The sequence below is a fragment of the Sinocyclocheilus rhinocerous genome, unplaced genomic scaffold (assembly GCF_001515625.1).
Source record: "Sinocyclocheilus rhinocerous isolate Xijiao unplaced genomic scaffold, SAMN03320098_v1.1 scaffold167, whole genome shotgun sequence".
NCBI classification, from domain to species: domain Eukaryota; kingdom Metazoa; phylum Chordata; class Actinopteri; order Cypriniformes; family Cyprinidae; genus Sinocyclocheilus; species Sinocyclocheilus rhinocerous.
The window spans coordinates 320655-345497 of NW_015634008.1; the positions used below are offsets into that span (position 1 = coordinate 320655).

The 24843-nt window shown below is 37.0% G+C and overlaps 1 protein-coding gene across 1 annotated transcript in view; it reads right to left on the reverse strand.

Annotated features, from left to right (window-relative positions):
- Window positions 1–23624, reverse strand: part of rasgef1ba (RasGEF domain family, member 1Ba) — a 65731-nt gene extending 42107 nt beyond the window's left edge. The window contains exons 1-3 of the mRNA XM_016558682.1: window positions 23265–23624; window positions 10793–10840; window positions 572–622 (exon numbers count right to left, since the gene is read on the reverse strand). Of these exons, the coding sequence (XP_016414168.1) occupies window positions 572–622; window positions 10793–10840; window positions 23265–23333 (168 nt within the window). The 5' untranslated portion in view covers window positions 23334–23624. The remainder of the gene's footprint in view (window positions 1–571; window positions 623–10792; window positions 10841–23264) is intronic.
- Between the last annotated feature and the right edge of the window lie 1219 nt (window positions 23625–24843).

Here is a 24843-nt window from a genome sequence, read left to right on the forward strand (position 1 = left end):
AATGTTCCTGTCTTCATTTGCATTTTACACACAAATGACAGATCAGTGAAGAATAACAACCCACCATAGGCCAAGTAAGTGGCAACATGACAAAATGTTATGACAAATTGATTATTTGTGTTGAATGAAGGATGTAGCTGCCTTTTTCTTCATGCACTTGGCTCCATAAGTAACTAAATAAGTCATTTGCTACTTGGCAAGCTTTGCATTCCTCCTCCTGATTCTGTATCAACTCTATCTGATGTGGTTAATTTGTCAAGAGGACCAGAATTACCTCTGTTGAAAATATTCAGGCATTATACTGAATATTGAAACTGGATGACTAACAATAAAGGAAATGGGCAACTTTTTACTAGAGCAAAAAGATTGTCTCCATTTCAAAGGTCAGACACAATCTCGGGGTTTACAGAAATAAGTATTTATGTAAATGGAAAGCTACATTATCAGTGACAGTAAAAACAGCAGTTTTGTTGCAACGTTCAGATGCTTGGTGCATAGTCAATACCACATTTTATCTAATACATCTTTTCTTCTTCGGACATTCAGAATAAAGAGAATAAGATTTGCTTACTGCATTGTGATCCCCCAGCGGTTTTTCAATCAGTGTCCCAAATATGGTGGGCTGCAAAAGAAAGTAGAAAATCAATCAATCAATCAATAGAGGAACAAAAGTTGACAGACAGGTCATGTGGAAAGTGTAACAAGTTTAAGTTTCCTTCAACATTAAATGAGGATGTATAAATATCACACGATAGTTGTCATGATCACAGGCGATTCAGACAGCTCACAGATAAGCCAGATTCAAAGCTGATACAAAGTCATTAGACAAAAGTTAGTTACTGCAAACTCAAGTTACATAAGGGCTCAAACTGCTTACATAGCTTTGAAAACAGAACATGACACAATCACACTATTCACATCCACTTATTTATACAAAATTTTCAGGATATTAAAGCTTAAAGATTGTTGACCATTACATTATTGTTTGCCTTTAACTGAGCTTTGCATAATGATTTATTAATCATATTTTGCATACCACAGAAGTATTTGTTCTGCACAGCCAATATGCATCAGAACAATATTATGGACCCTGTCCTAGTATCTATATCATTTCCCATGCTTAGTGGAATGTGTTAAGATATTTACACACGACATACTGCAAAAGTGACATGGACTCAATGATAAAACTGGGAAGAGAGATGCTGACCATTTAATATGTGAATGCTTTGTTTTATCAGCTTTATTGAACCATTCCATAAGTAAGCAACCACCATGGTCCAACATCAACCTTTGAGAGAATAATTAATAAATCAGACTGATTTATTAGTGTTACAGATTTCAGTGTTACTGCAGTACAGTAATTTCCCCCAGTACAACATGTTTCCTGAGGCTGTTGTCCAGAACACAGGACGCTTCGACTCTAACAACTCTTGTGATATTTAATGAACATGGCTAAGGAATAGTGACCATAATAAAAGAGCGGAATCCATTACTCGTGTGAGCAGGTGTGTATGTCAAGATTAATGGAAATTGTGTGACTGTAATACAGACATAGGAGAAAGAGGAGCTCGTTTGGCTAATTAAAGTCTAGAGCTTCAAATAACAAATCAGACAACATGGCAGAAAGCATCTCACCCCACAAGTCCATCGGTCAGTGATCCAAAGCTATTAACAAAACAACAGTGCTGCATTACAGCACCCGGTGGCTCCGGCAGAGAATGAGAAAATGACAGAATAGGCAGCAAAGCAAGCCATGCATGTAATTAAAACCATTCCACTAATACAATGGCTGGAATCATAATGGACTACACTAACAATCCTTCTTCCCCTGCAAACTACTTGAGTTGCAAGTCCTGTCTTGCATTTATTGTAGTTGGCCGGGTCAGAAAGGTAATCCATGTTGACTTAATCGGAAGGATGTTTGGAGTTTGGCACAGCTGGAAAGAATGTGATCTCATGGATAAACTGAGGGCTGGATCATTCATCGGCCTATTAATTATAATTTGTCTTCAGTCCCACATCCTGCTTTTAATAGGAGTGTAAATCGGATGGTTCGTCACTATACGATATGATATCGATTCTCATACCCAGCGATACGAAATTTGCCGATACCTCATATACCTCATGCCGATATTATATATCTATTTTAAACAACCATCTACATTTTATTAACTCACAAATGCAACCAAAATATATAACATGAACATTTATCTGAAATGTTCACATCCTGTACCTCAATTGGGACATTCACAACAAAAAATAGTCCTACACTTTTTTTTTAAATAATAAAGAAAATAAACAATTGGAAAAACAATTCTGGCTGCTACTATGGGCTCAGTGCTAAAAATCTTTTCTACTGAGCACTTGTATTTTTCTTTGACAGCATTAGATTTATTATTAGTTTGCATTCACTGAACGAAGCACGGATTTAATATACTGATACAAATGCCTTTTCTTTCTCAACTGTTTACGTTAAGACATATGCCTAACCGACTGTGTTTACTAGGATATTCGCCAAAACGCTGTATGTGATGTACGCCAAAAATGATGTAATTTTGTCAGTATTCATCCATGTACAAAAAAGCGGAAGAAAGCTCAATTTAGTATTCGCGCGGTGTAGACGCGGCTGTCTGTGTGCGCGCTTTAGATGTGTGCGCAGAAAAATTCTCACAGCGCTCGACTGTTCCGCAAACAATCCCGAGCGTCTTTTATTCTTACCTTGTGCCTTCAGGCAGTCCTTATATCGAGTCCTGATACGTGAGTTTGAACGAGAATGCACGCCTTGGCGGTAATGCATAGACGGACATTATGTGAAAATGTGGACAGTGCCAAAATAAAGGTGCCTATTTATACTACATATATCGATATTTTACGTGTGGCATCGATGCATCGTATCGTCAGACATCGTATCGATCCATATAGATGAATCTTTAGTTTTTAAAGGGGTCATATGATGCGTTTTCTATTTTTCCTTTCTCTTTGAAGTGTTACAAGCTCTTGGTGCATAAAGAAGATCTGTAAAGTTGCAAAGACTAAAGTCTCAAATCCAAAGAGATATTCTTTATAAAAGTTAAGAGTCAACCACACCTACCTAAAACGGCTCGTTCTAACACGCCCCCACATGTCTACGTGATGTTTACGCGGCGTGATGCAACGCGTAAAAAGACAGTATAAGTCATTATAATCTGTAATTATGTCCCCACTGGATGCAACAAATGCCTCGTTTGTAATGGATTTTAATGTTTTTGTCTCGTCGCTCCGGCCTGACAGGGCATCATCACCGTATGGTAGGGGCGTAACATTTCCATCACACGTTGAGGTATTCAGCCAATCACAACGCACTGGATAGCTGGCCAATCAGAGCACACCTCGCTTTTCAGACCGGATGAGCTTTGTAAAAATCAACGCGTTTCAGAAAGGCGGGGCATAGAGGAGAAACAATAATGTACAGTATGTGAAAAATAATGTGTTTTTTTAAACTTTAAACCGCATAAACACATTTCATTACACCAAATACACCAAATAATGTTCTTTTTAGCAACATCATATGACCCCTTTAATACCATGTTGTCAAGCTCAGCATGAATGGTGACACTTTACAACAAGGTTAATATTATTTAATGCAATAGGCCTATCTATCTATCTATGTATGTGTGTGTGTGTAGCTGTGCGATAATACAGTTTATATGAAATAGTATAGTATACAGTATAGTGGCATAAGTAGTATATTTATAATATAACATTAACCTAGAACAATATATGCTGTAAAAAAATATTGTTGATTATTTCATGATGCCTAAAGTATAAACTAATGTTAACAAAATGAGTGTTATTGTAAAGTGTTAATGAAAGCATCAGGGACTTTAATTTCAAGCCACCATGCTTCTTAATACTTAGAGGACTTGGCTTAACACATTGTGTTTGCTTCAACAACTGCCAAGCATGGCCAGGGCTGCTCGAAGGCAAGATTCAAGTTTTCCGGTAATCTTCATAATCTTCAACCATGCAAACAACTCAGTCTGAAGGGCAGAACAGCAATCTGCCGTCCTCAGGTGCTAGGAACCAGACATTTCACACACAGTTTGCTCATTGGAACATCAGTCCCTGGCACTGAAGGAGCCAAACAGTGTCTACTGAGGTTTCTGCTTTAATGGAAACACTGGGGGAATCCATGCTGCTGCCACAGGTGCACCAGACCCCTCTGATCACACAGATGATTGCATCTTCTGTCACACCGACGTCTGTGTGAAAAACAGATGCTCACCTACATGTCATCTCAGGAAACTGCACTCCCTATAATTCAAGAATCAACTATTCACTCTGCAAATATAGTGACAAACAAGACAAGCATAATGAAATCATCCTCCTTCGACTGCTATTTAAACTGTCAAAGCATAAACTCAACTCGTCAGGTTGATTACAAGCTCCTGTGTGTTTTAAATAAATGATTGATTGACTGCTTTTAACAATGTGACTTGAGCTTGTGAAACAATGTGAAGCTTGGTGAGCTCGAGTGAAATTTATACTATGTGAATGGAATTAACAGTAAAAAGGGTAAAGGGTCAAAGAAAGATTTCTCAAATGAATGGATCTCCAGTTTATTTCAGATTTAGACTTTAGTCAGACAGGTCTGAATCAATCCACAGCATTGACTTATAAATCTCTGTCTGAGAGCAGACAGTTGAAGGATGTCTGGCAGGTTTGAAAGTTGTCGATTAGTCATCCTGAAGTGTTGTGTCTCTTCTGGGATTCATACATCAATTCACATTGCAATCGTGCTACTCAAACTGAAGATATTTCTGAAATCATGCGAACACAAAATCAAAGAAGCTTAGTATTAGAGCCTGAAGAAACAGCCCGCTTAAACATCCACTTAAAGGGGTCCTATTATGCTTTTTCACTTTTTCAACTTTACTTCGTCTGTAATGTTGCTCTTTGAGCATAAAGATGATCGGCAAAGTTACAAAGCTCAAAGTCCACTTCAAAAGGAGATATTTCATTTAACAGAAATCACTTTTCAAAAACTACAACGAACGACTCGTTTGGACTACAACGCATATTTTCCGGGATTTGTGATATCACAAATATCGACGAATGGGACGAGACCTGGTTGAGCTGCACTAGAGAAGGCAACGAGTGTTATCACTATGTCGGAGACACGCTAGCTTTCCCAAGGCAGACGAACTTCAGCAAGGATATACTGTATTAAATAAATTAAAAGAGTCAGTAGACATTTATAATGTTACAAAAGATTTCTATATTGAATAAATGTTGTTCTTTTGAACATATTCAAAGAAACCTGAAAAAATATATATATCCACAAAATATTAAGCAACACAACTGTTTTCAATATTAATAAATGTTTCTTGAGCACCAAATCAGCATATCAGAATGATTTCATGTGACACTGACAACTGCTGAAAACTCAGCTTTTCCATGACAGAAATAAATTACATTTTAAAAATATAGTAAAATAATAAAAGTTATTTGTAATATTAACAGTAATATTACACAATATTACTGTTCTTACTGTATTTCTTTATCAAATAGATGCAGCCTTGGTGAACATAAGAGACTTTGGTAGAGAGAGACTTTCAAAAACATCAAAAAACAAACAAAACAAAAAACAGTTGTGTATATTACTCCACATTTTCTTGGTAACTCTGCTATCAGACACTTTCAGGTTGTATGAAATAATCATGGGATTTTTACATCAGCAAATAGAGGATTTCTACAAAACATTCAACCAGTAGCAAAACATTCAATGGGGGATGTAGGCATCGTGCAAGACACATGAACTCCGTGACTCCCACTACAAGTTACACCTACTATCAACCACCCTACCTGAGAGACACTGAGAAACAATCCTAGAATCCCTAACACACAAGTCCGTGATAAGTGATGATGATGAAGCTTATATTATTTACATTGCTGTCAAAGTGAAAGCGTTTTCTTATTAGATTAATGAAATATGTTTGCATGACAGAATTTTGTGGTCGTCTTATCTCAGTATGAATTACTGAGAACACAGGCATATAAGTTTTCTTCAGACCGTGTCCAATACATAACACTTAACAGTTAGCTGCATTCTGGCATACATGCTGCTAAAAAGGACAGTGTTGCCTCTTCTAGAGAGCGGTGTTTTTGAAGCAAAAAAAATAAGCACAGGAGACTCAGCTGCTTACTGTAACTCAATATGACCCAGTGTGTGATAACTTCAGCCGTGTTTATGTTGGGTCAAATGTGAGCTCAAACTCACACTTTAGTGGCAAGCAGCTGCTATTAAAAACACTAATGGGTGTGTGTGCCTGTGTGTGTGTGAGTGAGTGAGTGAGTGAGTGCTTCAGCAGCATCTCAGATTCATCTCAGATTCCAGCACCTCAGATTGCTAAAGATAAACAAACTAAAAAAAAAAGTAGTTCTGGAATCCCTCCTTAGTCATATGTTTTATGAGCATAAAATATTTTCAGTTCTATCTGAGATCCAGACCATAACTCATTAACATATGCATGTTCAAAGTCAAAGTCAGCTTTACTGTCATAGTTAACACACTACAGAGGAAAAAGAAATGTGGTTCCTTCCGGAAATTGCAGCGCTGTCATGACACAAATATTACGCAAGTAAAATAGTAAACAGACATTAAATACAGACAATAAGTAACAGTGCTAGACAGTAAACAACAGACGAAGGCATTACAATAGTTGAATAATGGATATGTATATATTACTAATATATTTAATTTTTAAATAAATTCAAATAGAAGAGATATTTTAAATCGTAATAATACTACACAGTAACAAATACAAATACCAACCTTTGAACAGGTGAAATATTAATTATGCTTTATTGTCTACTAGTGAAGGCATTTATGTCAGACTGAATGAATATACATTACTGTCAATATAATATTGATTACATATTATGTGGTCTTGTAATCACAATTACAAATGCAAAAAAGTGATGTTCTTTTGAGTGGATTAATCTGATTTTTTCTTGCCACTCAATGGATCTTGCCTGTGAGTATAGAATTAGGATCAAAATTAGTTATTCCAAATCCAGTCAAACACAAATAATGTGTATTGGGCAGACAGTTTCACTCTGGCATGGAATCTCACACAGGTCAGGACTCAGTGCAAGCTAATCAAGCTGGCCATCCAATTCTTAATCAACTGGAGTAGAGGCTTGGCAGAGATCTGTGCGTGAAACACAATTAACTGCATGCAGTGGCATAATGAGGGTCCGTTAAATCCTCATCCTCTCATGACATGGAGGAAAAAAATCAATACCTTTCCCGTTTTTAGCATCTCACTGTAGCACGTTTGTGCAGAGCGCATGCCTGATTTATGCGGCCTAGCAGACATGCTAATGTTTTAAGGCCAATCAAAGTTCCAGTGACGGTCGATGCAGTTATTATGCGTTCAGCAACCTTTGGTAGTGATGTATGCCTATTGCTTTTGTCCAAGCTGTCATTTTAACAGGTGTAAAATATGTTACAGCTAGTATGCCGCTATAGTTCCCCTTATGTGCCCGATGACCTCTTAATTAGTCGAGTGCAAAGTGTCATCATTTAGATGTGAACAGACCACATCTGGTGTGACCTATACATAATCCACTTACACAGTATAATAATATAAAGGAAAGAGATTTGATCAATCAAATCACAGAGATTAGAGCATTTGATTTATCCCTTCATCCTCTCAGCAGCAAATCGTGAATCTTTTCAAAACTGCAAATGTTTTATGGAGTTGCATCTCCACTATATAAATACATTTTATTTTTGCTACATAAAAGTAACAAAAGATATTACAGATATTATATAGATATTATATAAACGAAATATTCATGTAACAGCACCTCATAAAGACCGCCAATTGTTTTAAAAAATAAGTACATACATCATTTTTTAAAAATGTAGTTTTACTCTGCATAATGTACATATTCTAGGGCAAGGTAATAAATGCGTAGTGCCATTTACTAAGCATTTTATGAATCTCACTGAATTAAGCACTCAAATCAAGCAATCATATAGCTAACAATATGAAGAAAGTGAAAGTGAAGTGACATGTGGCCATACTCAGAATTTGTGCCCTGCGTTTAACCCATCCAAGTGCACACACAGCAGTGAGTAGCGAACACATACACACACCATGAACACACACCTGGAGCAGTGGGCAGCCATTTGCTGTGACACCCGGGGAGCAATTGGGGGTTCGGTGCCTTGCTCAAGGGCACCTCAGTGTTGAGTATTGAAGGTGGAAGAGAGCACTGTACATTCCTGCCGGTACTGAGACTCGAACCACGACCTTTGGTTTACAAGTCCGACTCGTTAGGCCACGACTGCCCAAGAAAGTGCAAAAATAGAAAAAAGAACAGCTGTGTGCTAAACCACAGTCTTCCACTGTAGATACGGAAGAACAAGGGAAAGGAATTTACATGGAATCAGTGTCTTCGGCCAACTAAAAGGTTTGCTTGCATAAACATACTTCCCAATTATATTATTGTATTAGTGGTTTGAATATTACGTTACAGTAGGTGTTATTTGCATTTACCAATAAAATGTATTGCGATCATGTGTTGGTTATAATGGAAATGTTGTGCACTCTAGCCCTCCAAAAGTTTGGACATTCTAGACAAACCGAGGTTTTGGACAATATCAGCAGAAATCTTTATCAAATATTAATGCAAAGTAACTTGCAATTATCAAATAATAATACTGAAGACCAGCAATAACAATTTCCTGTTTGAGTACATAATAAAGGCAATAAATACAGTACCATTCAAAAGTTATATGTTTTTTGTTGTTGTTGATTGTTTGTCGCTTATCAATGTAAAGTCATCACTAAGTAAGGATTTATGCTAATATTGTCCAAATCCTCAATTTGCCTACGGAGTTTCCAAACTTGTGTGGTGTTCTTTTCATGGTCCTGTCGAAGCATAAAATATACATATATTAAACTAAAAGCTCCGCTATGTCTTGATTAGTGAGGAATATGGTTTGATCACACAAGCAAAAGCAGTCACGCTAATCTTCCACTGGCAAAAAGGGGTGAGCTCATAAAGGAAAGGGTGCAACCAAAAACATTGACGTCTTTTGATGTCAAAGAAACCACAGAATGAAACACGAGACCCCCGTAACGCTAGTCTCATACACCCAGGCAACAGTCCTTGTTTACCTTCTGTGAGAAATTTTTTTTTTACTTAAAACTTCAGAGTAATTAAAGTTTGAGGCAGATTTCATGGATCTAATTATTGTTGTCACTGCATAAATGCCCCTTTATGTCACTTTTTAATGAAGTGCTTTTATTACAATTTGGCTCTGTGAGCCAAGTGTAAAAGTCAGGTGTCTCATCAAAAGCTTTTGCAACACGATCCATCCACCACATTCCCATCAGTTTTTTCTTTCTGAACTCAGCACCTTGCCTCAGAAAAAAAAAAAAAAACTGGCATCAAATGCATAGTATCAAAGAGTCAGATAAACCCAGTCGACCCGGCTGCGGTTGAGCCTGGGCACGGCTGCCTTGAGAACAAGTGGAGCACAAGCTGACAGAAAGAGAATCTGAATTTGGGAAGATGAAAGTCATGTTTAAGCATTCCTAGACGCTCTCTTCAGAAGGACCGTGAATGTCTATATGCGCGAGGATCAAAGCCTTGCCTCCAGTGCCGGGCTGATGGTGGAGTGTGTAGGGGCCACTGAGGTCCCTGTGTTAATGGGGACAGGGAGGGAAGAGCTCTGGGCTTTGATGGAGAGCTTGCGCCTGATCCCCCATCACTGCTGTATTGTCTGAAGGGCAGGGACAGTGGATCAGGCTACAGACTCACTATATGAAGTGCTGTGGTGTCATGCTGTTCACACAGGTGTTAAAAAAAGACCTTCTTCAACTCTTCATTAGACAGGCAATGTCATGAGACTGAATGAAGTGAGAAATGATTAGATGTTGCTTTCAAGCAAACAAATGGTCTGATGAGTCTTAAAGCTGATGAGTCATTTTCTTTATATTAAAATACCCGTATGCTCGCTTAATTGGATAATTCACCCACGAATGTAAATTCTGTCATCCTTTACTTACCCTCATGTTGTTCTAAAACCATTACACTTTTGTTCATCTTTGGAAGACAAATTAAGGTAATTTTAATATTCTTTCATCATATTTTGTCCATTTTGTACACCAAGTAATGAAGATCTTATGGGTTTGGAACGACATGAGGGTGAGTAAATGATCACAGCATTTTTATTTTTTAATATGCAAATAACAACTACAAATCAGTCATTCACAGCTTGATTTCTCAGAAGAGTGTATTTGTGTGGCTCTGTGATGCTTTCAAAACATTGGGTTTCATTCACTAATAATTTTAAGAACTTTTGCATTTATGCACACAGGAAAAAGTACTCATGCAAAATTTCCTTCAGATTTACAAAAGGTTTGTACCAACACAAATTAGTTTTTACACTCATTCCAATGTTGATGAATTACGACTGTTGAGTGTGTTGTTTCAATTGGTTCTAAACTTTTATTAGAAAATTTTTTTATTGCCAATATTAGTATTTTAGCTATTTGAAATCATACACTGCAGCTTTAAACACAGTTTTTTTCTCTCTCTGTGAATAGTATTCAGGTGTGCAATGCGGTATGTATAAATATACGTTTGATGTATTTTAGGTCTGACTGTCAAAAATCAGTGGTGGGAAAATATCAGTGATGTTTCCTGCCTCAAGGTAACTGCAGCTTGTGCTCCAAAATCAATAATTCCTGTTCCCTATCGGACATGACAGAGACTCAGATGGAGAACATACCCGTTGTTTGGTGACATGCCTCAGTCCGATGTGCGGCTGACTCCTGCACTGTGGAGGGAAAAAAGAGAGAATTTATTGCTGTAGTATACACACAAAGCTTGAAAAGACTTTGCTTTCTCACTCTGCAAAAATTCTTCAGAGAACAGTGACTATAATCTGGACTGAAATTTGTAAAAGTATTATAAACTGCATGACAGTTGTGAACACAAATCAAACATGGCAACCACACAAAGGTCATATGAACAGAAAACATTACATTTGACAGTACAGTTGTTTTCCTAGAGTTGTATTCAATACACACTCCCAGAAAAAAAGGTACAAAAGCTGTCACTGGGGCAGTACCCTTTCAAAAGGTACTAATATGTACCTTTTAGGTACTAATATGCACCCTTTTGAAAAGGTACCGCCCCAGTGACAGCTTTTGTACCCCCCCCTCCCTCAAATTGGGTCAGTGAGTGAGTTTAAAAACTCAACCATCAACTTACCATCTTCATCTAAAAATAAATGAAAATAATCATTAGGGCAGTATGGCAAAATAAAATAAAAAATTAAATGCTATATTTTTTTGGAAAAATTATTTGAGCCCTAATGTTAAAATTGCAATATTTTCTTCCATTTGTTTTATGAGATGTTTATGTTCCTAAAAGCCAGAATACACTAAACAACTGCACAACATATCTTAACAGATTTTGAAAACACTTGGCATCACACTTGCCAACTTTGTGTGAACACTTGGCATCACACTGTACAACTTTGTTGTACAGAGAAAAACTGGACACCAACGACTGAGGATCACACACTATCAGACTTTGAAGTTGTTCCAAACACAATCTCACACAGAAACATGCACCTCGTTGCTTAGAGATGCAGGACAAATGCAAATGAGTCCTAAAATCAGCTCAAAATATCAAATGTGTTTGATATTCTGCGGCTGGATAGTCTTAATCTAATTATACACTAGACAATATACACTATATTATACATTTTATTTGTGAACTCTATCAAATTACACTAATTAAAGAGTCTGTGGGAGCTGCTTCTTCCGTTTTTTTTCTGTTTTTTTTTTGCAAGTATGTTGAGCTTTTTGAAACCTGTATGTCACATTTCAAACATGATGTGTGAAAGCAAACAAGCTTGGATTTTCTTTCCAAAGACGAGGCTCATAAACAGAGTCTGCAGTTGAGTCTGTCGCTGCTCAGAGCCTGCACTTCACCAGCTGCACAAACACACACAAAAATACCTTAACTGGCTCAAATCATGATACCTCCTCACAGAACCAAAAATTACCCCTCGTCTACTCACACACACAAACCACTAAACCACTCTGACAACCTCACTTAACTCATGTCTAAAGATTTAAACACTGACCTGAACCAGAGAACACCACTCTCTTTATTGGTGGGACAAAGCAATTACCTGGGAAACAGTTGATTTTTCGACTCTAGAGTGAATTTATTCAGCTGATGTAGACATAACATAGGGCCTGGGGTAACAACACCTGCTCCAACCCATCAAAGATGATGGACATTTCCACAAGAGCTGACATTTAATTTACCTAATAGGCAAATATAAAATGAAAAATAAACCATTAGGATCCAAATCAATTACACAATAGAACAGAAACCAGTTACCATGTAAATTCATCAGTAAACTCAATATCTGAGAGCGAGACCCATGCACAAATCATGAGAGGAGACAGACAATTGCTAACAGAAACCACGTCACATAAGAGTTCTTCATTATGAGGGAGCCCGGTTGCCTAGTTACCACAGCAGCCTGCTACGTGCATGTTTTTGGGCTGGTCTACATAATCTATGTCACGCTCCATTGTGACTGCAGCAGCCTGAGAGGCTAAACGCCTCCTTTAGGTAAAGCGTGTGTGTGTGTGTTTTAATGTGAGAGAGCATTCTCCAGGTCTTTGGCTAACATGGGTGATTACGGGCACAAGGGTTCAGGGGACTGAAATCTGCATGCAGGGAATCAAACGTGTTGGTTTTGTTCAAAAAGCCGCCTACCTGTACGTCATTTTAAGACATCATAAGCGCACACTCGACATGAAGGCTGTTACAAACGGTGCCCCATTTTGGCCAAATTATCAGGTGCCTCATTTTTGTAACCACTGCATGTGTCTTTCATTGAGAAACCCAGAATGCACTGCATCCAAGGCAGGGAAACAATTAGTCAAAAATGGCGGATGAAGTGAGAGCAATACTGATTATAAACGTAATTCATTCAACACCTAAAAGTATTTAAAAATATTTTAAATTCAGTCTAATGACAATTTCACTTAATATGTACTTTTACACTTAGAATGGCATGATTTTATCCCACTAACAAGTTAAATTCAAATCCTGCAGTCAATTTCATTGGTCAGCTCAATCAAGCAGTCACATGATAGGAAAAATTCTGACTTTTCTGGATTCAGTCCAGAAATATCATGGATGAGTCTGGTCATAACAAACATTAGTCTATCTATTAGGATGTGTCTATTAATGTTAGGGGTTAGTATTTGTTTCAGCATTAAGTAGGCAGGGTTTGCACTGAAGTCGTTTGGGGGAAGAAAATCATGAATCATGAAAAAATTTCCGCTCCCCTTTATTCCCTCATTGGCACTCAGATTGCATTTTGGATAATTCAGACTGTGCAATTGTCAGTCACGTGAATGAACACCGATTTGCCTTAAATTGCGGGCTTTTGTTGGCGATCACCAGAAAACAGTGAGTGAAAAGTGTGCCTAAAATCATATAGTGTATATCCAGCATAAGGATCGTTGTTGCTGCTTTTAAACTTTTATTTTTTCAGTATTGCAGGGTAGCACTGTTCATGCACCTTTTTATAGAAGCTGGGCTTTATTAGGTATTCATAACCCGTGAGTAGCAGCTACAGTCCCTCAAGGACATTGCGGGTGACAACTAGTCTGATCTTACATTTCTGGTTAAAAGAAATGAGAGGAGATAAAAAGGGGTGGTGAATCTACAACAGCAATACACCAGATATCCGAAGCGTGTCATTTGTAGTCTTATTTATAGCTTTATTTGTAGGGTTCCTGCATTTAATACACATTTAATACACATGTGAATTCCAAAACAGTTGTCAACGCTACGATTTTCTGTCTGACTGTGGTGAGAGTTTAATAGATGGAGCAGAAAATAAGTTTAAATCCTTTAATCTCAACATATTCTTTAATTGAAGTGAATGCTCAATTTGTCAACATTTATAATAATAAAGAGTATTTTAGTATCTGATGGTGCTGATCAATAACAAATTTTCCATTTGCTTTTAAATGTAAAATTTGACTAACATTACAAACTTGTTTTTTAAATCCAATACTCCCTAGATAGAAATCACTTCACATTAGAGTCAACTAAATGCAAATATAGAAGGCAAATGGAAGACTGTAGCTTATGTTTTTAACATTTTCATTAAATATGTGTGGTTGGGAGGGGGTGCTGACATCATTAACCCGATTAATGGCAAGAACCAAACAAACCATACCCCAGACTGAGAAGATAATGTGAAATCATTTACATGCAAGACACAAATGTCAAGGACATCGAGGATCAAATGAGCATATATGAGCAGAAACCCAATGAAGTGCTGTAATTAATGCAATCAATTAATACAGCATGACCATTAGTTCAGTGGCTCGTTTAAAATTAAAAAATTTAATTCTGGAGCACAGTGTTTAATTATACAGCATCATTGCATTATTTTAATGTACAGAGCCAAAAGGTCTATAATACGTAGATAGAGTTATTCGTTAACATTCCCATTCATCTCAATGGCAGTTTCTTGCTAAGTACAAGACCGCCCAGGAAGTATGTGATTTGCCCTCTTTACATTTAGATTAGAGCTGTGCAATTAATCGAAATAGTTTCGATTTTGGCTTCCAACGATTATGAAAATACAATAATCGAGATAAAACAATTATTGTGGCTCATTCCGCCCCTTTCTTACAGTGAAGAGAGTATGCCGTTTTATTTTACATTCAATTGTAGTAGGCTGTTAGCTGAATACTCTAGACTTGCATAAAAAACTTTAAGCACTGTTTGTTTCATTTGTATCTTTTTTTCTGTTGTATTTGTCCTTTGCTTTTTTGTTTTTATTGTATTATTGGCAGTTTAATTATTTATCAATCATTTTTGAGGACTTTTTTTTTTTTTTTACTTAAATCAGTTACCTTAGTATTCTGCTGTGGTACTGAGAATTGTGAAATTTTGCTGGTATCTAAAATGTAGATGTCATAGCAACTTTATTTACAGAAAATATATATTTGATATATATTGCTATCTTTAAATAAATCACTAAAGTTTTGGTCATAAATGGCCCTCTCATAATTGTGTTAAATAATCGTGATTACAGTATTGACCAAAATAATTGTGATTATGATTTTTGCAATAATCAAGCAGCCCTACTTTAGATCCAGCTACAGTAGGCTAAAATGGGTCATGCTAACAAACCAAACCTTGAACCTTTAAATGTCCAGCAGTCATTACTCCAGCCTTCAGTGTCACATGAACCTTCAGAAATCAATCTAATATTTATTATTATCAATGTTGAAAACATCTTTGCTGCTTAATATTTTTGTGTTAATTCATTTATTCAGGATTTTATTTTCTGAATAAAAAATGTATAAGAACAGCATTGATCTAAAACAGTATTATTTTTTTGTAATAAATGTCTTTCCTGTCACTTTTGATCAATTTAATTGCTGAATTTAAGTATGTCTAAAAAAAAATAAAAATACTGACCCCAAACTTTCGAATGGTAGTGTATATATTTCTCTTGAGGGACTTTGAAATTTTATATAAAGGAGTAAAACTGTTGATAATAATGCTTTCATAGCAACAAGTGCTTTGGAGACACTTGTAGATAATCAAATACCAAAGTGTTTCTTCATCAGGGTCAAACAGAACTATGCAGAGTATTTCAGAGCACTGTCAGAATTTGCTGACAGAATTAATATAAATATTTTCTTTAAAGCAGTTCAACTATCCAAACAGGAGGTATATTACCACATTATCATGCACCATCTCCTTTCGCTCCCTTCTTTTCGAAACACATGAGCACCAGCGCTTACATAAAGCTGACCTTGGCTAACATAGCCTGTTGAGGCTGGTGAAAGTGTGGACAGCACAGAGGAAGCCGCTCCATCCAGCGGACATCCATTTGATCAGTGTCAGGGTGATGGAGTGCATGGCTGTCATGGGGATGAGATACAGCAGACTGAGGTCCCATCTGATGTCCTGACTGTGTCTGCTCACCCCTGGCCTACCCAGCTGTGAGTCCTCCTCTCTCACAGTGTGTGACAAGCAGACTCAGGGGCAGCTAATGCACAGAACATGCCTCATAAAACAAAAGGAGTGAATAATGTAGAAGGGCTTTTTTACAGGTCAGGATAAATTACCTTGACATCTTGAGACAGGTCTTGAGAGAAAGCCAATATGAAGTTTTATAGCCCCAGTCTTGCTCTTGAAGGCTCACTGAAGTATTGGAGCTTTCATATAATTACAAAAGACTAACCTCCGGCTATGTTTATGGCATATTTCAAAAACTAAATAAAAATCTCACTGGCAAGAGATGGAAATCTCTAAAGGTTGCAGAGGTCAGAATATCATAGTCTTCAATATAAAAGATTCTGGCATTCAGAATCTCATCGAAATTATTTTCCAAAATAATTTCTACTAAATAAAATAACTATATATGGAAGTTTAGCTATAGACAGCTTTAGTTTTAGACACTTTTAGACACATTTCTCTCCACCTTTCAAAGTGGTCTTTGCACAGAGTTTAGAAATGTACAGAGCCCCCTTGTGGCTTATTTTAGAGGACTGATACAGAGTTTATACAAATGAACCAAGGGTTTGTGCAAATTAGACTCTTATTTTTATTTTGGTTGAGGGAGCTTCTCATAATTTAGAAACACAGCTGCTTATGAAAGCACAGGAGGCATTAGACATGAAATGCAGGCACCCAAGTGTTCATTAAAAATCTTTTTGGCAAGCACCTTTTCCATTGTAAGTCCCTTCGCGTAATTCGCGCGCCAAGATCTTGACTGATTAGCTTGTTATGTGTGAGTGACATGTCTCTCTTTTGAGACCTTGAGCCTGATGATTCCCCATTCCAAACAGCAGGTGCAGTGAGCGGGGCCTTTGTTCATGACTAACGAAACACAAAGAAGATTGACACACGGCATCGGGAGGAAAAGGTCTCCAAGGGAAGCGTTGTTTGATGAGATTATGTTTTGGAAATAAAACAGAGACTTTCCTTGTGTTCCCAGGGGGAAAAAATCTAATGAATTCACTGTGAGAGGAAACAGAACATTTATAAAGAAGAAATAGAGTGCTGAAGGTGTGTCAAAGCATCTGAAGAAACCCATTTCTGTGTCACTTTGGAAATAATTGTTATGCTGATGGTTGAAAAAAAAAATTTAACAGACGACAATCCATAACTACACATTAAACAATAATGGTCTGGGTAAAACCACTCTCTTCTCGGTAATGTCGTCAAGTGAAAAGCCACAATAACACCAAAGAAAAAGAGATCTGTTACCCCTAAGTCAAAAATCTGTCATTAAAATGGAAATTGCCTCAGATAAGAGTCAATGAAGGTCAATTAAAAACTCTAATAGGGACAAAAAGAGATAAAGCCTTCAAAGCCTTTTCAGCAGAAAATAATTGCACATACTGTATGACAAACCCAGACCTCAGAGGATACATTTACGAAAATGAAATCATTATTACATGGAAAGCAAATAACAATGATAAATGTAATTCAAACCATTTTATTAGCTATTGTCAAGATTATAATTATTATAAGCCTGAATAGTCTGAACCGATTTCCACATTTTCAAAATTGCAATTATGGTGACATTATAAACCTTAATAGTTTAAATCAGCTATGAATAATATTAAAACATGGCTTCTAACAAATGTTACTTTAAAGGGGTCATATGACGTTGCTAAAAAGAACATTATTTTTATTATAATGACTTATACTGTGTTTTTACGCATTGCGTTGTGTATTGCGCCGCGTAAACATAAAACCATGTCTGCATTTGTGATCGGAGAAATGACAAACAATAAGCGCTACTCTACATCGTGACGTAGACATGTGGGGGTGTGTTAGAACGAGCCGTTTTAGGTAGGCGTGGTTGACTCTTAACTTTTATAAAGAATATCTCTTTGGATTTGAGACTTTAGTCTTTGCAACTTTACAGATCTTCTTTATGCACCAAGAGCTTGTAACACTCCAAAGAGAAAGGAAAAATTGAAATCGCATCATATGACCCCTTTTAAAAAAAAAATCTGTAAATGAAGCCACAAATTTCTTGGATCTTGTTTTGAAAATGGTTATATATATAGCTATATATATTAAAGGCTTAGTTCACTTTCATCCTATGGAAAAAGAAAATGCAATTTTCTGAGATAACTCCTCTTGTACTCCATACATACAAAACTGGCCGAGCATAAATGCTTTACTAGGTCACCAACACCGAATAAATCCCAACACAATAAAATACACACAACTCTGTACTACTCAGCATAAACTACATTGCCTTCTGCTTAGAAAAAAAGGGTGTGTGGTTACCTCATGACTGATTTTGTCCAGTGAAAGCCATTACTTTGCACATTATTTTGCACTGCATTTCATTTTCGTGCATCAACATCAATGTTTAAACTCAAACATACTGGTTTCAGCCATCCAGCTGCATCACCTTCAGAAAGCAGATATATATATATATATATAGAAACTCACTAGTGGAATATGCTGATCAGGCTGAGAATGGCCAATGCTGGTCTTTTTTCTGCTTGTGTATGCTGGTTAGGATCTGTCTGTGACCTCCACATCCTTGAGAACTCACATCTAAACTGCACTGATCACACTGATCTCTACATGTGTGCAGGTTTTGTGAAGGAAGTAGTCTCGACCACATGTTCTATTTTTTCATAGAAGCAGGTTTCTTTTAGACACTACTGCATGAAACCCACATATTAAGCAGATTACGGCATCAAAACAACAAAAGAGCCACACACATAAAAATCTGTATTATAAACATTGGTTCTCATTTTTGAGATAGTCTCTCTAAACACTGCCACACAGTGGAAGGATTAGGAGAAAAGAAAAGTTTGTCCAAAATGTCCTGATTGAAAAAAAAGAAAAAATGACATAGTTTCTATATAAAAGTTTATCTCTGCACTACACTTTAAATAAATACTATGCTTTGATTATGCATGCTAAAATTGTTACACTAAATATATGTACTCAGTAAAATTCTATATTGATAGTAAATTGTCTTTTAGCCTTGTTTGAATGAATGAAATGGGCATAGGCAGAGCATGTGCAAGGCTTGGCCATGGGGCCTTGGGGGAAAAATGCCACCAAATGGGGGAAAAATGCCCCTGCACAATTAAATTAAATCTATTACGTCTTTTGTGAACAAAGTGAAAATGAATGATGGGTCGATTACGGCATTAAATTAAGATCAGCTCATATTGTACTAGGGCTGCACGATAAATCGCATGCGATATTTAACGCGCATCTTGTCAGTAAAGCCATTCTGTAATCAGCGGTAAATCTCCATCACCTGCCGGCTTTCACGTGGAGCAGCATTAACTACACAGAGCCGTTATCGCATGCGATTTATCGTGCAGCCCTATATTGCACCATATTTCTTTTTATGCGTTTTTACAGTGTTGCACATTATAACCAATCACACACGATTCTGTTGAATTTACGAATGCAGTGGCCAATCAGAGGCATTCACATGAGTCACCGCAGAAATGCTGTTTTGTTTAGTGCGCAGACTCGCTGGCTGAATTCTGCTCTCTTGCGAATTCTCTCATCATAAACAACAGTGCACTAGTGCAGATGTACAATGTATAGGAGATTCATTTCAGTGTAGACAGCTTCAGTGATAACGATAGTTTTTTTTTTTTTTGAGAGAGAGCGAGAGGCAGTGCTTACACTCACAAAGTTAGTGATAATGTTCTACACTCTTTTTCTATATGTAATTTATTCACTGTCTGAATAACCGTGGAAATGACAATGTTATAATTAGCAACTTGTGATCATGTTAAATACAAATTCAGTCCAATTAAAAATATTTATTTAGCCTACCTGGTACTTGCCTAAAAAGACTGGTTTATGATGTTTGTGGTTAATAGATTACACTAACATTAGGCTACTTTTAGCCTTACCCTGGAGTTGGTTCACCTCCGTTTATGGAAATGGGCACTTTGAAAGAACTAGTAGCTACATTGGCAATTTTGCATATTTGCATATCAAAACAAAAAGTGATCATAAAGTGTGTTTAAACGTATATAACAGCTTGCAATATATAAATAAGCCACAACATTCCGGAGAAAATGAAAGAGATTGCTGCATAAATCCTTGTTATAAGGTCCAGTCATTTCTAAGCTCACACCAGCCAAGTAGCAATTGTCAGTTTAAGGGAAGAAATGGATTGAGTTTTGGTTGGCAGCATTTCAGTGTCCACTTTGAAATGGCCTGTTGAGAACACTGACAACCTGACATGGTTCTGATTAGGAGTGAAGCTGAGAGCATATGCCCTCTAAATGAAAACTCCTCTCAGGATGGGACTTTTGCTTTTTCCATCCCTCCTTATCTCAAAATCCATTTATGAGGTTGACATATTTGTTTGGGTGCTATTATACTCTACACATCTTTCAAACAGCTGGAAGATGTCATAGCAGTCCTGACTCACATGATGCCCTTTGCTAGATCAGACATGGGACGACACTGTTACCTTTTGAAATCCTTATAAATCCTTGATGGAAATTATACAAAATTTTGATACAGAGAAATGCACTGATTAATCTAAATGCTTGATTCCAATACAATACATTTATTTTTAAAAAATGCCTGAAAAATGGCTTAAATACTAAAACAATTATTTTAAAAATGTTATTAAAATTTGCTATAAATGTATCAAAATTTGGTTTGGATGCCTGCAGATAGAATATTTACACTGCAGTTAAATGAATTTAGATATAATTTTTATATTCAACCAGCCAACTGTGTATGAGGGGATGTAATGTGTGGGTGTGTGTGATTGTTTGTGTGTGTGTGTGTGTGTGTGTGTGTGTGCGCGCATAGTCACCTTTCCTGACTCAAGCTCATGCTGAGAGTCAAACAAGTGGCCACAGGACACTAATGAGGTCCAGATCTGAGCCAGCTCAACATTCAACACCTACACCCTCCACACCACAGTAGTCTGACCAGCCACAACTCCTTTACTGAACATTTCTAGAAACCTAAAACTAACAAAACTGAACCAATCTTCATTGAAACTCATTCAACCTTCTACAGCGAGAGAAAGATTGCAGAAAGACTAAAAACTAAAAATATGACAACTGGTATCTGGTTATGGTCACTATTAAGGCGTTTCTCATGTTATCTAACTGCAATTATAGTATAACTGTCTATCATCTAACGATAAACATTAACTATAACACGCTTTATAATATACCACTACTGGCCAGATTTCAGAGAGGTCAACTAATGCGTTAAAATGTCAAAAAACGATGTAATTTCTTCAACATTCTGGGGGGTGTGCTAGAGAAACACTGAAATGAATGGGCTTCAATGCTGGAACTATTGGTTGTTTGGAATTATTGGCTGCTCCATGACACGCTTTACTTCCGCATTCCTCAGTTCCTATGGAAGCCTATGGGAGTGTCGCAACTCTGTTTCTCAACGGCTCTGATTTGGACAAAAACATCGCTAGTGCTGTAACTGAATAAAAAGAAAATAGAAACGTTTTGAATGATGAAACATAAACCAATTAACACTCGCCTGTGACATTATATAGTTTATCTTTGTTCTTCAAGCCATCTCAGGTATCTTCATAATGATTAATTAGCCTGGGGGGGGGGATGGGGGCGCTCATGTTCATAGTCTTCCTCTCAGGAGATTGCATAATGCTGAATTTTCATGAACTGCAATGTTTTTGGTTTTATGTCAATGTTTAATGATACATTATATACAGTATTATATTTGTGTTAACTGTATAAATTTGCAGTTTAAATAATATTCATGAAAAATGTAATGAAATTAAAACAATTATAAATCATTATTCAGCAAAAAAAGAATAGAATAAATAAAAGCACAAGTTCTTGGAAAGTATGTATAAGGTGTCAATTATAAGTAAGTACTGTGTTAAAGCTTATAATAGCACCAATTGAATCAACACAAACAACATTTCTGAGGAAAAATATTAATTATAAGTAAGCTTACACTTATTCTAAATTAGATCCACTATTGTATGCTGTTGCCGTATGGCAACATATCATAAAGTACCTTAAAAAAATATTTTTTTCCACATTTTTTTTTACAGCACTTCAAGTTAAGCCATTCTTAGAAAAGAAAAAGATTCAAATATATTTTTTTCTATGGGTCTATCATAATGAGTGCGGTTTGGAACGTATATGCTCCCTTCGAGCTAGAATCATGGTGGAATATCTTATGAATAGAACAAACATCTGAAGTGTTAAGAGATACATCCAAAATATGCAGAGCGGTGGTACGCAAGGACTGGAATTAAGAACCACTGCAACAGATCATTGAAAAGCATGGATTCAGCTGGTGCTCACACACACTGATTTGAAATAGCTTGATCTGGGGGATTATAAAGTAAATTAAGCCAAGCAGCAGTTGACATGATAAACAAATCATCCACACAAACACGTTTTCATTAGAATGGGAATATGTCACCCTCACAAGAAGCACATGTGTGATGCTTTACAAAGTATTTGCACTTAAATTCATAATCCATTTACTGCACAGTTGAAGAAGCACAATGCACAGCACATCTTGTAAAAAAAAATTACAAATGACTTGCTTCTTGCGTCAGACCAAGGCTGTATCTCATTGTTAGTTTTACTTGATCTTAGTGCTGCGTTCGACACTATAGATCATGACATACTCATAGATCGATTATGCAGTTTTCATATTACAATGATAGACCACTTAGGGTCATGATTTGCAGTGAATTTAGTAATTCAGGTGAATTTCCCCTGACACACTGACCCACAAACACACTGAAGCTTCTTATAGCCTAAATGAAGGCTGACTCCTTTCCATCAACATTTTAAGATTTAGCTTTCATATCCATCTGAACCCACTATGTTATACATCAAAATGATCATCATATGTAAAAAGTTTATCTGTTAATGTAAAAAGGACGTATTTTATAAGCTTTTTTTATTTCAATGCTTGTAGCCACCCATTGTGTGTGGCAGCAGCATTAAACTGTTGTGAAGGTACCAGTCATCCTCCAATAACAGCATCGCTTTAATAGTTTAAACAATCGAAGGACTACAAGCACTGCTTTAATTAAACGGAAAGTAAACCAGTAACATATTGAACCTTTAAAGATCTCAGATAATGAAACGCTCGGTCTAACATGGTGACACACTGGTAACATGAAAACAAACAGACTTTAATCTCACCTCGAACATTGGAGATGCTCCTTTTTCGGGCAGTGTACATCCCAGCAGCTCGGCGAGGAACTTTGCCATGTAAATGTGCGTTGTGTGTTTCGCCGGTAGATTGAAAACGCCGAGGGCTGGCTCTTGTTACTCTCACTACAGTGGCCACGGGTAGTCTTGTTCCAGCAGCGGGTTCCTACAACACAACAGACCGATTTTTCGCTCCTTGGACTTTGCTTTCAGCATTTCTTTAACGCTGAACTCATGGATTCATTGTAAAGGTGTGACAGCTCATTGTCTTTGTCTAGTCGAGAGCGCGTGTGTCTCGTGTGCATACAGCGGCTCGCGAGCGCAGTGGAGTCGGGCTCATTGAAAGCCACTTGTAATTAGTGATGAGGGGAGGGAGGAGTCGATGAGGGGACGCCAGACACAGATGTAAAGCCCCGACAGGTTGCCTACTTCCCTCTTTCTGGAATCTCAAATAAATATTTGGCCTGTTCGTCCTGAAGCCCTTAAGCCCTCAAAAAAAAGCACTCGGCTTATGTAGTTAGATAGGTGAACCGGTTTTTTCAACCGGTTTATTGAATCGAACTGTCCGAAAGAACCGGTTCGCGGAAAAGAACCGAACTTCCCATCACTACTTGTAATCCTCGTGTAGGGGAGGGAGGAGTCGATGAGGGGACGCCAGACACAGATGTAAAGCCCCGACAGGTTGCCTACTTCCCTCTTTCTGGAATCTCAAATAAATATTTGGCCTGTTCGTCCTGAAGCCCTCAAAAAAAAGCACTCGGCTTATGTAGTTAGATATTAATTTATTCATTCATTCATTCAACTTTATTCATGTCCCCCAAGGGGCAATTAGTTTTGCAGAAAGACATACAGACAAACAAAAAAAGCACAAAAATTATACAAAAACACAAGCCTAATAATACAATTTACAACCTCACCCACACCACCACCAAAAAAAAACACCACCATTACCTACATTTAGCATGAATATTGCAGTAGGAATAAATTAGCATCTGTAGCGATTACTCTTCACTAAGGGAAATCTAAGCCGCAAACCAGAAGGTAAAAACTCAAACTCAGAGTACAGGGGATGATCACTGGCCGATAAAATGGAGTTGGCTTTCCGCATCACCTGTCTATTATACAGGTCAGTAAGACTACTCTGCTCACTGCTCAGTACCTAAAATTTTACTGCTGACCTTTATTATTCTGGACAAAGCATTTTTAGCCTTGACACTAAGATTGCCATACCAACATATTATAGAAAATGTTAAAATGGACTCAATGTAAGATTTATAGAAAAATCTTTTATATATTTAGGATTGTACATTGCAGACCATATTGCATGCAGTTTAGTAATTTGTTTAATTAATTTAGTTGTCACTGGGTCCAATTTTCTTCTTTTCTTTTTGGATTGATGAGTGATTTTTGCCTAACCTAATAAGTAGGCTATATGCATCGTTCTTTTGAGTGGATTGTTCACAGTGAATCCGTTGATCCAATAGATCTGAATGATTCCAGATTTCAGCCTGTTTCTCGTACAAAGCAGACTGCAGGTCATATAGACTACTTTTATAGTGCTTTTGTGTGA